The following is a 17,069-nucleotide window of genomic DNA, read 5'->3' as shown; positions in this document are numbered from 1 at the left end:
TGTACCATGCCCACAGCCTCTAACCATCTGCCCCTGTACCATGCCCACAGCCTCAAACCATCTACCCCTGTACCATGCCCACAGCCTCAAACCATCTCCCCCCTGTACCATGCCCACAGCCTCTAACCATCTCCCCCTGTACCATGCCCACAGCCTCTAACCATCTGCCCCTGTACCATGCCCACAGCCTCAAACCATCTCCCCCTGTACCATGCCCACAGCCTCTGACCATCTCCCCCTGTACCATGCCCGCAGCCTCTAACCATCTGCCCCTGTACCATGCCCACAGCCTCAAACCATCTCCCCCTGTACCATGCCCGCAGCCTCTAACCATCTGCCCCTGTACCATGCCCACAGCCTCAAACCATCTCCCCCTGTACCATGCCCGCAGCCTCTAACCATCTCCCCTTGTACCATGCCCACAGCCTCTAACCATCTCTCCCTGTACCATGCCCGCAGCCTCTAACCATCTGCCCCTGTACCATGCCCACAGCCTCTAACCATCTCTCCCTGTACCATGCCCGCAGCCTCTAACCATCTGCCCCTGTACCATGCCCACAGCCTCTAACCATCTCCCCCTGTACCATGCCCACAGCCTCTAACCATCTCCCCTTGTACCATGCCCGCAGCCTCTAACCATCTCTCCCTGTACCATGCCCACAGCCTCTAACCATCTCCCCTTGTACCATGCCCGCAGCCTCTAACCATCTGCCCCTGTACCATGCCCACAGCCTCTAACCATCTCCCCCTGTACCATGCCCACAGCCTCTAACCATCTCCCCTTGTACCATGCCCGCAGCCTCTAACCATCTCTCCCTGTACCATGCCCACAGCCTCTAACCATCTCCCCTTGTACCATGCCCACAGCCTCAAACCATCTCCCCCTGTTCCATGCCCGCAGCCTCTAACCATCTGCCCCTGTACCATGCCCACAGCCTCTAACCATCTGCCCCTGTACCATGCCCACAGCCTCTAACCATCTCCCCCTGTACCATGCCCACAGCCTCTAACCATCTCCCCTTGTACCATGCCCGCAGCCTCTAACCATCTCTCCCTGTACCATGCCCACAGCCTCTAACCATCTCCCCTTGTACCATGCCCGCAGCCTCTAACCATCTGCCCCTGTACCATGCCCACAGCCTCTAACCATCTCCCCCTGTACCATGCCCACAGCCTCTAACCATCTCCCCTTGTACCATGCCCGCAGCCTCTAACCATCTCTCCCTGTACCATGCCCACAGCCTCTAACCATCTCCCCTTGTACCATGCCCGCAGCCTCTAACCATCTGCCCCTGTACCATGCCCACAGCCTCTAACCATCTCCCCTTGTACCATGCCCGCAGCCTCTAACCATCTGCCCCTGTACCATGCCCACAGCCTCTAACCATCTGCCCCTGTACCATGCCCACAGCCTCTAACCATCTCCCCAAGTACCATGCAAAAAGCCTCTAACCATTTGCCCCTGTACCATGCCCACAGCCTCAAACCATCTCCCCCTGTACCATGCCCACAGCCTCTAACCATCTCCCCCTGTACCATGCCCACAGCCTCTAACCAACTCCCCTTGTACCATGCCCACAGCCTCTAACCATCTCTCCCTGTACCATGCCCACAGCCTCTAACCATCTCCCCTTGTACCATGCCCGCAGCCTCTAACCATCTCTCCCTGTACCATGCCCACAGCCTCTAACCATCTCCCCTTGTACCATGCCCGCAGCCTCTAACCATCTGCCCCTGTACCATGCCCACAGCCTCAAACCATCTCCCCCTGTACCATGCCCGCAGCATCTAACCATCTCCCATTGTACCATGCCCTCAGCCTCTAACCATCTGCCCCTGTACCATGCCCACAGCCTCAAACCATCTCCCCCCTGTACCATGCCCACATCCTCTAACCATCTCCCCCTGTACCATGCCCGCAGCCTCTAACCATCTCTCCCTGTACCATGCCCACAGCCTCTAACCATCTCCCCTTGTACCATGCCCACAGCCTCTAACCATCTCCCCCTGTGCCATGCCCACAGCCTCTAACCATCTGCCCCTGTACCATGCCCAGAGCCTCAAACCATCTCCCCCTGTACCATGCCCACAGCCTCAAACCATCTCCCCCTGTACCATGCCCGCAGCCTCTAACCATCTCCCCTTGTACCATGCCCACAGCCTCCAACCATCTGCCCCTGTACCATGCCCACAGCCTCAAACAATCTCCCCCTGTACCATGCCCACAGCCTCTAACCATCTCCCCCTGTACCATGCCCACAGCCTCTAACCATCTCCCCTTGTACCATGCCCACAGCCTCTAACCATCTCTCCCTGTACCATGCCCACAGCCTCTAACCATCTCCCCCTGTACCATGCCCACAGCCTCAAACCATCTCCCCTTGTACCATGCCCACAGCCTCAAACCATCTCCCCCTGTACCATGCCCACAGCCTCAAACAATCTCCCCCTGTACCATGCCCACAGCCTCTAACCATCTCCCCCCTGTACCATGCCCACAGCCTCTAACCATCTCCCCTTGTACCATGCCCACAGCCTCCAACCATCTCCCCCTGTAAAATGCCCACAGCCTCTAACCATCTCCCCTTGTACCATGTCCACAGCCTCTAACCATCTCCCCCTGTACCCCATAGACATGCATTATGTCCGTATTATCATCCCCAAACGGATAGGATGATATGCAGACATACGGACCGGATGACACAAGTGTCTTCCGTGTCCGTAAAAAAAAAAAAGTGCCACAGCGGACAAAAAAACCGGAGCGGCCGTGTGAAAGAGGCCTTAGGCTACTGAATTTGCACTGAATTGTAAATATTTTTTGAAAAATACAATGAATTACAAGGCTGTAGAGAATAGAGAACAGTGCACCTTTGCAAACTTATATTCTGAGGTTTTAATTACATTATTTTAATATAGTCAGTCATAAACTAAAGTGGGCCGGTCTAAGTCATGAAATTCCAGGGCTGAAAATTAGTCCCACTCCGGCCCTGACTGGATGTGTGGCCAAAAGAATAGCTCAGAGTCCAGGATTATACCTAGGACCTTGGCATGGGTGGACGGGTTGATAGTTGTGCCGTTGATGTTGACAGAGAAATCAGGGGAAGAGGACGGTGGGGGAGGAAATATCATGAGCTCGGTTTTGGATAGGTTGAGTTTGAGGAAGTGATGTGACATCCAGGCTGATATTTCTGTTAGTAAGTTGGTGAAAGATTAAAGATTTACTTCACCAAAAAGATTCTCCTAAACATTGGAAAGGAATCACCCCCCTGTTTCAGCTAACATTCTCTCTATTTATAATGCAGGCAGTTGATGAGTAAAATGTTAACACTGAATCTGCTTATATTTTGCTTTTCCCACCCCCACCTTTCAGTATTCATTACTTACCTTAATTTAGAAAGTTTAGACCCAGTAACATCATCACTGGGTCTCTGTGCTTTTCTATGCAATGCAGGCAGATCATGGATGGTGGGAAGGGCTGGTAGGGGTTGTACACAGCTTCCTGAAAACATCACAGCACCCTGCCTCAGTACTACTCCCAAGAGCCCCCAGCCCTGTAGCAAGCAGTGGTCTGGCTCTTAGAAGGAGTTATGCAAATATCAAAATGTCTTGATGGGTGGATGTCAGTATGGAGGAGTGAGTGTTCTTAGTTCTCAGTTCTTAATAAAAATCAACATTTTACAATTTTGTCCTAAATACTTTTTTGCTGTTAAAAAGAACCCAGGGGAATTTTTCTTCCTTGTAATCAATTTGGGGCGTGCAGCCCTCTCCTTCCCATTGGTGTTTTTTCCTATTTTCCAGCAAGAATGCATTTCAGCATTGGGTGGGTGCTTTAAGAGGGGTCCCCTTTTCAATGTAACAATGCTTGCCACTGGAGGAGGCTGTGTCAGCAAGGAGGGCTTTATTTACCATCCAACTCCTTCCCAACTCCATGGAGCAGGTTGGTAGTGACCCCCTCTCTAGTAAACCTGTTATATGGGGTATTCAGACCTCTAACCAGTTCACAAGTGTGTGCGGGTAAGAGATATAAATGGGAAAAAAACGCCATACTCAAGGCTGTGCTAGGGGTTGAGGCATCTCAAGCTGGACATTTTTGCTGCCCTTTCCTTTTGTTTGTATCTGATGCAGCAGTTTTGACAGCAGAGGGAAATTGTATAATACTACTTTATCCTCTTTGCTGAACGTTGGGGGGTAACATTTTGCCAAGCTGGACATGGTTTTTTTTGCACCCAGGGAACTTAGGGGATGGAGTTTACTATGCCATCATTGCCTATATTTGGACTAGGTGCTGCATGAGCCACCTGCCTCTTGCCAACACTCAATGGGGTGCCCAAGAGTCTGGTGCCTATCTGCAATGTGTAGAGGTGCTTTGGGAGGGAGACCCACCTTTTTAGATGAGCTCCAACCACCCCTAAATGTTTGACCTCTCTCTTCTCCTTTGTTTTTTTAGCTTATGCTAAGTTAAAATATGGATTCTTCTGCCGCTGAACAACTTGAAAAGGAGGTAACAGAAGCCATAGAAAGGGGAGATACAGCTGGAGCTATTGAAAAAGTAAAGAAATGTTTAAATGATGTGGAAAATACCCCCCTGAATGTCGCAATTACTGGAGAATCGGGGTCAGGAAAGTCCAGTTTTATCAATGCCATCCGTGGTCTCAACGATGAAGATGAAGGATCTGCTCCAACCGGTGTGGTGGAGACCACTATGGAGGCAACCGCTTACCCCCATCCTAAGAATAAGAGTGTAACCTATTGGGATCTTCCTGGAACAGGAACTCCGAATTTTAAAGCCAGTGAATATCTGGATAAAGTTGATTTTCAGCGGTATGACTTTTTTATTATAATTGCATCTGAAAGATTCAAAGAGAATCACATATTGCTGGCTGAGGAGATCCAAAACATGAACAAGAAGTTTTACTTTGTGAGATCAAAAATTGACAGGGACTTAGATGAAAGCCAAAAACGTAGAGCTAAAACTTTCAATGAAAAAGAGTTACTAGATAAGATCAGGCAGGATTGTGTTAATTCTCTCCGAGGTAATTTAAAGAATATTACAGCTAATTCTGTCTTTCTTATATCTTCTTTCTATCCTGAGAAATTAGATTTCTCTTGTTTGCTGAAAACATTTGAGGAACAGCTTCCAAGTCACAAGCGTTACGTTTATTTACGAGCCCTGCCTAACATTTCCTCTAAGGCAATAGAAATGAAAAAGCGAGCTCTAGAAAGTACAATTCCTTTAGTCGCTGTGCAAGCCGCTGCAGCATTAATTGTCTCTGACTTAGCTCTCAATGAGATTTTATCCTTACATGGCATTATTAGTCAATATGTAGAAAGTTTTGGTCTTGATAAGAAATCTTTGGACAATTTGGCAGAAAGGTCGGGTAGAAGTGATCTGAAAGATTTAATGAAATCCCCATTTGTGATTAATGAGATCACTCATGATCTTGTGGGTGAAGAGCTGAAGAAAAGACAGGGCACCGGTTATATGATCGTTAAATCTATTTTCACTTTTGTCAAGATTTCATTCCTAATTGATGCTGTGTCTCCCATGTCTGTTAAAGCATGTAGTGACCTTCTGTGCTTTGCCCTGAATGGGATTGCAGCAGATGCAAAGGTTGCTCTTGATGTTGCTTTTGGCTGTTAAGAAAAAAAAAAAAAAAAAGAAAAAAAAAAAACCATACTGTAATATAAATGCATAATGATTGATTGTGAATATAGCAAGAACTAGAAAACTGTCTTTGCTCATTTGACAGTGTGTATTCTCTATTCTTCCTAATCTACATTCTATACTATATATAAATATAAACCCCATCAATACAATCTCATATCAGTTGTTCATGTTAATGTCATTTTAAAAGTTGTATTTTCAATGTTTTTAAAACTGCAGCTTTCATTAAAAAACCTGATGATCCTGCCTCAAAGGGACTTGTTCAGGCCCTTCCTATCATAGGGCAACATCAGTCTCCCAGCTGTGCTGCTGTGTTGGAACAAAAAGTGCCTGCAAAGAGGCTGCATGAGATCACCAATTGATAGAAAATTGGTAAAAAAAATTATCTTTATTTAAAAAAAAAAAAAAAAAAAAAAAAATAAGGTTTATGAGTATACAGTGTTTATGGGTACACGGTGTTTATGGGTACACAGTATTTATGGGTAAACAGTGTTTATGGGTACACAGTACTTATAGGTGCACAGTATTTATGGGTGCACAGTGTTTATGGGTACACAGTGTTTATGAGTATACAGTGTTTATGGGTACACAGTGTTTATGGGTACACAGTGTTTATGGGTACACAGTATTTATGGGCACACAGTGTTTATGGGTACACAGTGTTTATGGGTACACAGTATTTATAGGTGCACAGTATTTATAGGTGCACAGTGTTTATGGGTACACAGTGTTTATGAGTATACAGTGTTTATGGGTATACAGTGTTTATGGGCACACAGTGTTTATGGGTACACAGTGTTTATGGGTACACAGTGTTTATGGGTATACAGTGTTTATGGGCACACAGTGTTTATGGGTACACAGTGTTTATGGGTACACAGTATTTATAGGTGCACAGTGTTTATGGGTACACAGTGTTTATGGGCACACAGTGTTTATGGGTATACAGTGTTTATGGGTACACAGTATTTATGGGTACACAGTATGCTGGCAAACCTAATGTCATTAATTTTGGGTTTACATGTATTTTAACACAAACTTCTGTCTCCTACCCTCTCCCTCTGGATGGATGGATGTGTACTATGTGATCGGAGTGGTCAGACTCCATCAGTGATATTATGGGAAAGGGAGGTGATATTACTCTGCTTGCCAAATACTATATATATTTCTACTATACTGTATCTGCATGCTCATATCAGTGAAATACATTTTATAATGAATGTGTGTATGAACACAAAGTTAGGTTTATGGGTTTGAATATTACATTTAATAAACTGTTAAAATCAGAAAAATAAAACAGTGTCTTTTTTTTTTTTTATGTGATACAAAATGTAAGTTTCATAAAAAATGGACATTATTAAAGAATAGTTACTTTATTTTTATTTTTTTTATTAAAAACATTGGAATTTAAGTTTTGATAATGAAAGAAGGCTGAAAGTAAAGAATACCTGCTTTACCTTTGGGGTATTTACATCTCATCTGGGTAAATGGTTTAGGAATTACAGCATTTTGCATTTGTAGCCCCATCTTCATCACAAATCAAAAATCAGACAATTGGCTGATATTCTGTTTGATGGCCAGGCGGCGTGGACAGTTTCCTCTTTATTTCACCAACAATTCAGAAGAAAAGGTCTTCAGTTGATTCCAAGTGTTGTTAACTCTCAATCAAGGCCAGATTTATACTTTGTTCCCCTGGTCCAGCTACCTTGTGCTCTTCCCCTCAACCAACAAAACTACAAACAGCATATAGAACCAGAACTATTTTACCAAGAATTACAATATAACACATAGTAGCAAAATTGTGACCATATTTTAACCACTTCTGGACGGAATGATTTGCCCCCTGAATGACCAGGCCATTTTTTTTCGATTCTGCACTGTGTTAATATAACTGACAATTGCGCAGTCATGTGATGCTGTACCCAAATAAAATTGATGTCCCTTTTTTCCCCCACAAATAGAGCTTTCTTTTGGTTGTATTTGATCACCTGTGCGATTTTTTTTTTTTTTTTTTGCGCTATAAACAGAAAAATAGCGACAATTCTAAATTCTGAAAAAAAAACCAAAACAATATTTTTCAATTTCTGCTATATAATATCCCCCCCCCCCCCCCAAAAAAAAAAAACAAAAAAACAAAATTCTAATTGTTTCATTCTTTTAGGCCAATTTGTATTCTGCTACATATTTTTGGTAAAAAAAAAAAAAAAATCCCAATAAGCATATTTTTTTTTTTTAACTAGTAATGGCGGCGATCTGCATTTTTTAGCAGGACTGCGACATTGCGGTGGACAGACTGGACCCCTAACTGGCATTTTTTACACTTTTGGGGGGACCAGTGACATTACTACAGTAATCAGTGCTAAAAACATGCACTGTTACTTTAATAATGACACTGGCAGGGAAAGAGTTAACCCAGGGGCGATCAAAGGGTTAAGTGTGAGCCTAGGGGGGTATTTTCCAACTGTATGGGGGAGGGACTTGTGAAATGAACCCAGAGACCTGTGATCCTAAATAGGAGGATCACAGGCGCTCTGTGATCATTTCAAAGAGAACAACTGTCTGCTGTGTTTACAACAGCAGACCATCGCTTTCTTCCAGCGGGGAGCGATCGCGTGTGCCTGCTGGCAGCAATCGCGGCCGCTGGCCCCATGGATCAGCATCCCTGCTGCCTAGGGGGGCCCAGGAGCACTTCCGCGAACCGATGTCCTCATACGTAGGTTCGCGTAGCCGAGCTAGCCTGCCGCAGTATATCTGCGGGGGGCGGTCAGCAAGTGGTTAATAAACTGTTAAATCAAAACCAAATTAATTCAATAACAACCAGAAAAATGTCTACAGAGACAACGTACTGTAAGTACCGTACTGACACAAGCACTACTAATGCACTTAGGCACAAAAGGTGGCGGGAGGGGGGACGTCCCCTCCCGCTCCTTGTAATGACAGCCGAGCAGCTTCTCAGCCGCATCGGTTGTTATTACAAGACAGCCGACCGTCAGCTATGAATGCCGGTACTGGGGGGATGCCTCTAGCTGCAGGCATCACTCCGGTACAAGCACTTTCCTGAAATATCGGCAATATCGGTAACCTCGGGGGCCGATTCCGATATATCGGGAAAAGTGCATATTGGCCACCGATATATCAGCATTGCCGATAATCGGTCGATCCCTAGTCTAAACCTTCAAAATCTATAATGTATTAGACTGCATTCACACCTGAGCATTTTTCAAGGTGTTTTTGTACAAAGTTTTTAAAGCGTTTTTGAGCTTTGGCTTTTTTTTAGCCAATAGAGAAAAATATTATCTGTTTCATCCTTTGTTGCAATATTTTTTAGCTTTTTCAACCACTTTCATTTATTACTTATTTATTGTTAGAGTTAGGGTTAGGGTTTAGGGGTAGGGGTTAGGGTTAATGGTTAATTCATTTATTTTTAATTATGTATTATTATTTATTTATTATTTTTATTTAATTATTGAATCTGACCCCCCAAAAAAATGCTAGAAAACAGGGGAAATAGCCTAAAAAATACACAAATCTGCCCAATTTGAGCTACAAAAGAAGCTCCAAAACTTTTGTGAGCTTCAGGAGTTTTGGACTTGGAATGGAGATGTGAACCAACTACATCAAAAATAATTGACTTTTTTTTTCTCCTCCAGTGTTTTGGAGCTTCGACTTTCAAGCTTTGAGCTACAAAACGCAGAGTTGTGAATGGAGCCTTAGAGATAAACTCAAGCAAGGATTTTGGAGCCTGTCACATAACACAATCTATGTATTAGTATCAAATAGTGATGGGCTCGGGTGTGTTCGGATCGAACCCGCCAGGAAGCCGGCACTGCACACCGCAATCCATATGTGTGTATGTGCAGCTGCTGGTCAGGAAATGCCTCACTGCCTATGATTGGTGGTATGCAGTGACAGCTTCCTGGCGGGTTCGATCCGAACACGCCCAAGCCCATTACTAGTATCAAATTAGACAACATTGTACAGTAATCTAAAACCCATAAAAATAATAACTGGCAAAAATCTGTACTCAAATATTTCCTTCTGATGGCCAGAAATGGTGGATCGCATCTGTTTTGGTGATTTTCTACCACCTAACTTATTTGCTTAATCACAAGTCTAATAAGTGATTACAACCTTTTGTCTATAAAATAATCCAGCCAATGCTGTTGCTGCTATTACCAGTAAAATCAATAACGAATGATAACTGCTAAAAAAAAAATAAAGATCTAATTTAATTTTACAGAAAATAAACTTTAGAATCATCAATTATCAATATTCAAATATAATGTAGATGATAAACTCTTAAAAGCAGTGATGTTACAAATACAGTGTTGCCAATGGACAAAGAAAGTTACAGAGAACAATAGAGATACATTACACAGAAAAACCTTACATACTCATCAAGTCCAGATATTGAGAAGAAGAAACCGAAGGAGAGTCTGGCTGTTCTTTTTATGCAACACTTTTGCCCCACTCCCACCCATCCAGGTAGAGACACTCCCTTCAGCATATCAACAAGGGGGGGGGGGGAGGGTTTTCTTACTACAGGGCCTCTTTAACACACAAGCTACCATTTATGGTCAAGTACTTCCTGTTCCTTTCCCCACCTCCCATCTCCTTTGAACTGACATCCCACAGAGTCTAATTGGTCTAGAGAAAAGGCTTTGGTCAGCTAGTTGCTTCAGATAAAATTTCACAGCTCTGTATGGCATCCATTTTGTTTATCAGAAAGTTCAAGCATTATTCTAAAACTCTAGAGTCAACAGACGTTAAAAACATTGCAGGCCTCAAATATTTCCATTACATTTCCCCCTGAAGTTTATTCTTGAACTTATGCCCTCCCTCAATGATTTTGTACCCACCCACACCAGCCCAGAAGGCCCAACCCTCCCCACCACCACCGTGGCCTCCTCTTCTTTCTTGAGCACGTCGGAACACATTAGGGTAGACTTGAGACTGTCCTGGTGCCTTAGAGACTTCACATCTGGACCATGAGTGCCCAGGGCTGGTGCAAGAATTTTTGACACCCTAGGCGAAACCCCATTTTGCCGCCCCCCTTTTCTTCGCCCCTGATTCCACCCCCCTTGCCCTGCCTATGTATACAGTGGAGGTGGCGGTGGGGCTGGAGATTTTTGCTGCGCGCCGGCACCTATTTCTTCAGTCGTTGTCTGCAGGCCCGCACCTGCGCCTCTGGACCCGGCTTAAAGACAAATAGTGGTGGCACCGGCTTGCTTCCTCATGCCAGCCATGGTGTGCAGGTATATAGACAGGCTAGGGTAGTATATGGACAGGCTTGGGTAGCATATAGACAGGCTAGGGTAGTATATGGACAGGCTAGGGTAGTATACGAACAGGCTAGGGTAATATACAGACAGGCTAGGTTAGTATATTAACAGGCTATATATAGACAGGCTAGGGTAGTATACGGACAGGCTAGGGTAGTAATGGACAGGCTAGGGTAATGTATTGACAGGCTATATATAGACAGGCTAGGGTAGTATATGGACAGGCTAGGTTAGTATGTTAACAGGCTATATATAGACAGGCTAGGGTAGTATACGGATAGGCGAGGATAGTATATTGACAGGCTATATATAGACAGGCTAGGGTAGTATATGGGCAGGCTATTGTAGTATACAGACAGGCTAGGGTAGTATATGGACAGGCTAGGGTAGTATACGGACAGGCTAGGGTAGTATACAGACAGGCTAGGGTAATATATGGACATGATAGGGAGATATACAGACAGTCTAGGGTAATATACGGACAGGCTAGGGTAATATACAGACAGGATAGGGTAATATACGGACAGGCTAGGGTAATATATGGACAGGCTAGGGTCGTATATAGACAGGCTAGGGTCGTATATAGACAGGCTAGGGACGTATATAGACAGGCTAGGGTCGTATATGGACAGGCTAGGGTAGTATACGGACAGGCTATATATAGACAGACTAGAGTAGTATATGGGCAGGCTATTGTAGTATACAGACAGGCTAGGGTAGTATACAAACAGGCTAGGGTAATATATGGACATGATAGGGTAATATACGGATAGGCTAGGGTAATATATGGACAGGATAGGGTGATATACGGACAGGCTAGGGTAATATACGGACAGGCTAGGGTAGTATATAGACAGGCTAAGGTACCGTATACTACCTTAGCCAGGCTATGTATACGGACAGAATAGGGTAGTATATTGACAGGCTTGGGTGGTATACGGACAGGCTACAGTAGTATATGGACAGGCTGTGTATATGGACAGGCTAGGGTAGTATATTAACAGGCTATATAAAGACAGGCTAGGGTGGTATATGGACATGCTAGGGTAGTATATGGGCAGGCCTGGGGTAGTATACGGACAGGCTAGGGTAGTATATGGACAAGCTAGGGTCGTATATGGACAGGCTAGGGTAGTATATTGACAGGCTATATATTGACAGGCTAGGGTAGTATATAGACAGGCTAGGGTAGTATAAGGACAGACTAGGGTAGTATATAGGCAGGCCTGGAGTAGTATACGGACAGGCTAGGGTAGCATATAGATAGGCTAGGGGTGAGGGAGAGGGGATGAGAGAGAGAGAGGGGTGTGGGAGAGAAGGTGAACTAGAGGGGGGTTGGAAAGAGAGAGAAGAGGTGATAGAGAGGGGGGGGGATGATAGAGAGGGGTGGGAGAGGGGAGCGAGAGAGAGAAGGGGTGAGAGAGGGGAAGTGTGAGAGAGAAGTGTGAGCAAGGGGGGGGTTAGGGAGCGAAAGAGGGGAGGAGAGAGGGGGTGAAGGGAGGTGAGAATGAGGGAGTGAGAGAGAGGGGGGAAGAGGGTTTGAGAGAGGGAGGTGAGAGAGACGGAGAAGGGGAAAATGGTTTGAGAGAGGGGGGTGAGAGAAGAGAGGCGGAACAGGGAGTTGAGGGGGTTGAGAGAGAGAGGGGGGAAAGAGAGGTGGAATAGGGGTTGAGACAGAGAGAGGGGGAAAGAGAGAGAGGGGGAGAAGATGGGGTTGAGAGAGGGGGGAAGGGGAGTGAGGGGGGGTGGATGAAAGAGGGGGTATATGAGATGGGAGAGAGGAGGATGAGAGAGGGGAGAGAGAGAAAGGGGGTGAGGGGGTAGGAGAGAGAGGGGAGAAGGGGAGTGAGGGGATGGATGAGAGACTGGGGGTGGATGAGAAGGGAGAGAGGAGGATGGGAGAAGGGGAGTGGGGGGGTGGAGGAGAGACGGGGGGGTGGATGAGAAGGGAGAGAGGAGGATGAGAGAGGGGAGAGAGAGAGAAAGGGGGGGTGAGAGGGTGGGTGGGAGAGAAAGGGGTATGAGAGAGAGGAGGATGAAAGAGGGGAGAGAGAGGAGGATGAAAGGAGGGGAGGGGGGAGAGAGGAGGGGTGGAAGAGAGAGGTGGGTATCTGCAGTCCCTCCCTCCTATTTCCCCCTGTCCCAGTCAGTGTCTGAGGGTAAGTGTGTGATGCCCAGTACCTTTCTGCCAGCAGTAGGTGGATGTTCAATGATCATCAGCAGGCAGGGCTCATTCTCTTTCTGGTAACAATCGAGGTGCTGTGCTGTGCTCCTTCCAGCTGATCCAGTGTGAAAGCCAGACTGTCCCTCCCAAGCAGCAGTCCCTGACTGCCTGTGCCTCGTGCACTGCGTCTTCATGAGCCTATCCTCCGGGCTGCCCATGCTGCTCACCATCTCCGTAGCTCCTGACTGTGAGGCCGCCAACTTGTTGTAGAGATCATAGTACTTGGAGCTGGGTGCTGTCATGAGCATCCTGCCCCTGCTCCGAGGCCTTCGCTGCCTGCTCCCCATCACCGGACCTAGACTCCACGACCCGATTGGTCAGTCCGCCCCTACCTTCACCTCTCTCTAAACATACCCGCAGTGTGCAGTGGAGATGGATGCCCGGCTGCCCACTGCCGCCACTGAACCTGGACTCCTGGAACCCACCTGCACCCCACGCTACGCCACTGGCGGCGCCCCTGACTAACATGTGCTCTAGGTTGGCGCCTATCTTGCCTATAGGTATCGCCGGCCCTGTGAGTGCCTGTGCTGTGATGTTTTCCTTGCTCCTCTGCCTTGGAAGAGTGGAATTCCAACATCGATGGTGGGATCCTGGCATCTTTTAGTCCCATAACAAGGGCAAAGATTGGATCGTAACGAAAGATGGCACTTTTCAGCATGGTGAAAGAAAGTTAAGGAAAGTCTAGTCGTTGCACCTTTGCCTCAAGATATGGCAGGGTTGTTGTTGTTGCTGCTTCTTCAGGTGGTGGTAGGGCGGGCCTCCGGACAGTCGTGCATGAATACAAAAAGAAAAGGGAGAATGTCAGAGTACAGTTATTGGGGAAAATCAAGATTAATGCAGCTGTGTGGCCATTAAGGATTATTACTCATAAGGGTTATAACGTCGACAGGTAAAGCTCAGGTTAAAGCAGTAGGCAGACTGAGGGATGTAAAATATTATAACATAACCTGGTTTCCACAGTTGTTAAATATAGTACGACGAGGTCCGTTCTCTGCTCAGCGGGGGATCGATCCACCGATCCCCACTGAGTAGGCGGAGACGGAGCTGTCAGATCCCCGCTGTCCTCTATGGAGAGATCAGATGAGAACGGACAGGCGGATGAGAACGCCAGACAGATGGAAAATAGGGTTTCCATCCGCCCGGATTTCACGGACAGGATCGGAATCGTATAGCAGCGGGTGTCAGGGGAGATGTCTCCGCTGACATTCGCTGCCCCATTGGGATGCATGGAGCATCCGATCAGGTCCGCCTGAAAAACTGACAGGCAGATTGGATCGCCCGTGTGAAAGGGGCCTTATAAGTCTGTGGGTCCCCACCTGACTATTGAAGCCGTGTCGGGAAGAATGTCAAAGCCTCATAATTCACAACAAAAAATGATATGACTGGTGTCTTAGTTACATTATCTAAGAAAATAGAAGACAGAAATCAAAAGAACAACTTAGAGAGCATAATATTAAACTAGGAAAGGGAAGAAAGATAGGTAAGTAATGAAAATGAACAAGAAGGATAATACAAATAAAAAAAAAAAAAACAGATTTAATGCTGCTCCAACTAAGATTTTTATTTAACACATTCAACTTTAGATAGTTACAGAGCATTGAATCTGTATTATAAGAAAAAAAAAAATCACTAATACATAGTTGCCCTGAAAAACTATTGTTGCCTGAAAAATTATGATTATTGTAAAGTGCCTTGGAAAAAAAAAATACTTCAGGTGTTGCAGCAGCAACTTAGCAACAAATAAATAAAGAGCAAAAATAGTTAACTCCCACATTAGTGATCAACAGGTGAACAGGATCACTGTTACTCTAAATTTGCAAGTCAGGTGCAAAAACTTTTTTTAAATATTAAAAGGAGAGAATAAAACAACTGTTACCAAAAAAAACTTTTAGAATTTAGTCAAACCCGACTGCACTTTATTACTCCAATTTAGAGGCTTATCCCTAAAAACAAAAATTCAAAAATGTAACTTGTTTTTCCTGTAACTTTATATTGTTTTAGGGTCCTCTATTAAATTGTACACATTCTCCTATATACTCCACATTCGTCTCCTAATAGTTACCCACATCAGGACAGCAAAAGGGTGGAGTTCACTAAAGCTGTGGCCCTAGGACTGTATTTGCCCATTAAAAAAGAAAACCTTAGCCTGAGATATTTGGATTCATCTATTTTGATCTCAAGGTATCACCCAAATCATCCACTTCGCTCCTCCTAAGGCAGGCATGTCCAACCTGCGGCCCGAGGGCCACATGCGGCCCAAAACCCCAGGCAATGCGGCCCACTGCCCCCTGACAATTTCTTTTTGCTGGGGAGGAAGGAAGTCAGGTCCGGGGCACGGCCACAGCAGCTTCAAACTAACGGTGGTCAGAGGCTGCCTCGAGGGGGAGGGGGGGGGGGGCGGAGGCGGGCATGTACAGTGTTTCGTACTCCTTATACCATGACAACTTCAAATCACTGAAGTGGTCATGATGGTTAGAGTGTTCCTTTAATATCTCTCAGAAGAAGTAAACCTCTGTATACTGATTCCATTTCATTTGATCATCCTCTAGTTGTGTTAAATTAGTGCAGGTGACGCGGCGGCGTGGGAAGGGCGCGGCTGCATTTTATTACTTATATCCCCCAACTATAGTATATATTTTATATGCGGCCCGAGAAAATTTCTCTACACTCAATGTGGCCCAGAGAAGCCAAAAGGTTGGACACCCATGTCCTAAGGCATCCTGATCTCCAGGTCCCTTGTTACTCCTCCCAGGCTCACCATCAGGACTGCTCCAGAATCTATGGAACTCCATACTCCAGTATGTCCAGCCAGCTCCGACCCTGTCTACCACTAGGTGATCCTTGAAAACTAATTTATTCAGGGAAGCCTACTCTGCCTCCACCTAGAACTTTACCTTAGCCAACTCCATTGGATCATTTCCCCCTGCAGCTATTATCTTTTGTACAACCCCCTCCCCATGGATTATAAACCCCTTAAATAGGGCCCTTCTATTAACACATGGCGGAAACTGTTGGCGCTATCTAAATCCTGTTGCCCAAGGTCTAAATACCAAACTTTTAACTCTGCCCCAAATCACAAAGGATGTTTCTGCAGGTGTAAGGGGTGTCAGGTTTGGGGTAATAGGCATACGTCCCGTCCCGGTGTTTCTGCTATATTCATGCAAAGGAAAAGAGAAGATGTACAATAGATCCCCGAGGAAGTGTACCTGATGCTGAACACAGTGCATCACTAGACATTTGATAGCAGCACCAGTGCCCTGGTCTCAAGTATTTTTAACTTTGCTTAGGACAGGTTGGGATAAGACCTCGGCATCCATTATACATGACCCCTTCCTGTTCCAGCATTGCTGACTCATGATTCTGTAATGTTTCCTTTGACATAACACAACACCTTCCTTTATCTAGAACCCATCAGCATCAATCATCTGAGGTTGTCCGGACTCATAACCCATCAGAACACAATGGACTCTGGGGTATAACACGGTAGAGTCTGATAGGATAGTACCCAAATTGACCAAGGTATATGCACGATGTTCAGTCCCTGCAATCAGGGATGAAAACAGTGCAAGTCAGGTTTTGACAGCCATGGAACTGAGTCATCCACCAATCCATATGACCCATAGTAAACTTGGATACTACCCCACCTGCCTGTCTTTGCAAAGTGGAATTTGTCCCACTGAGAAAGAGGCAATCACTTTTCCTGGGTCCTGGAACACCTCTCATTGTACCTGGGTGCTGGACAGAGTAAGTGGGATTTCCTAAACCCTTCACCAACATGTAGCCCCAGACTCCCCATTGTGTTCCTGAGTACCTTCGGGTCAATAGTGTTTAAAGCACCCAGTGCCACGCCCCCAGCTACTGCAGTCTCCATAGGCCTCTATTTAACCTAAGTATGGGA

The 17,069-nt window shown here is 45.8% G+C and overlaps 2 protein-coding genes across 2 annotated transcripts in view; both read left to right on the top strand.

The window, feature by feature from the left end:
* LOC309567927 (interferon-inducible GTPase 5-like) overlaps positions 1–17,069 on the top strand; it is a 114,944-nt gene that overhangs the window by 39,921 nt on the left and 57,954 nt on the right. The gene's annotated exons all lie outside the window — the stretch shown is intronic.
* Positions 1–17,069, top strand: part of LOC309568972 (uncharacterized protein) — a gene marked incomplete at its 3' end in the record, with an annotated part of 94,615 nt that overhangs the window by 68,450 nt on the left and 9,096 nt on the right. Inside the window, exon 7 of the mRNA XM_082274736.1 lies at positions 4,465–5,547. Coding sequence (XP_082130862.1) covers positions 4,465–5,547 — 1,083 coding nt within the window. The remainder of the gene's footprint in view (positions 1–4,464; positions 5,548–17,069) is intronic.

This window comes from Pelophylax lessonae, assembly GCF_965119305.1.
Source record: "Pelophylax lessonae genome assembly, chromosome: 12".
NCBI classification, from domain to species: Eukaryota; Metazoa; Chordata; class Amphibia; order Anura; family Ranidae; genus Pelophylax; species Pelophylax lessonae.
Note: the sequence above shows the minus strand (reverse complement) of the source record. Positions and strands in the feature narration are given on the sequence as shown.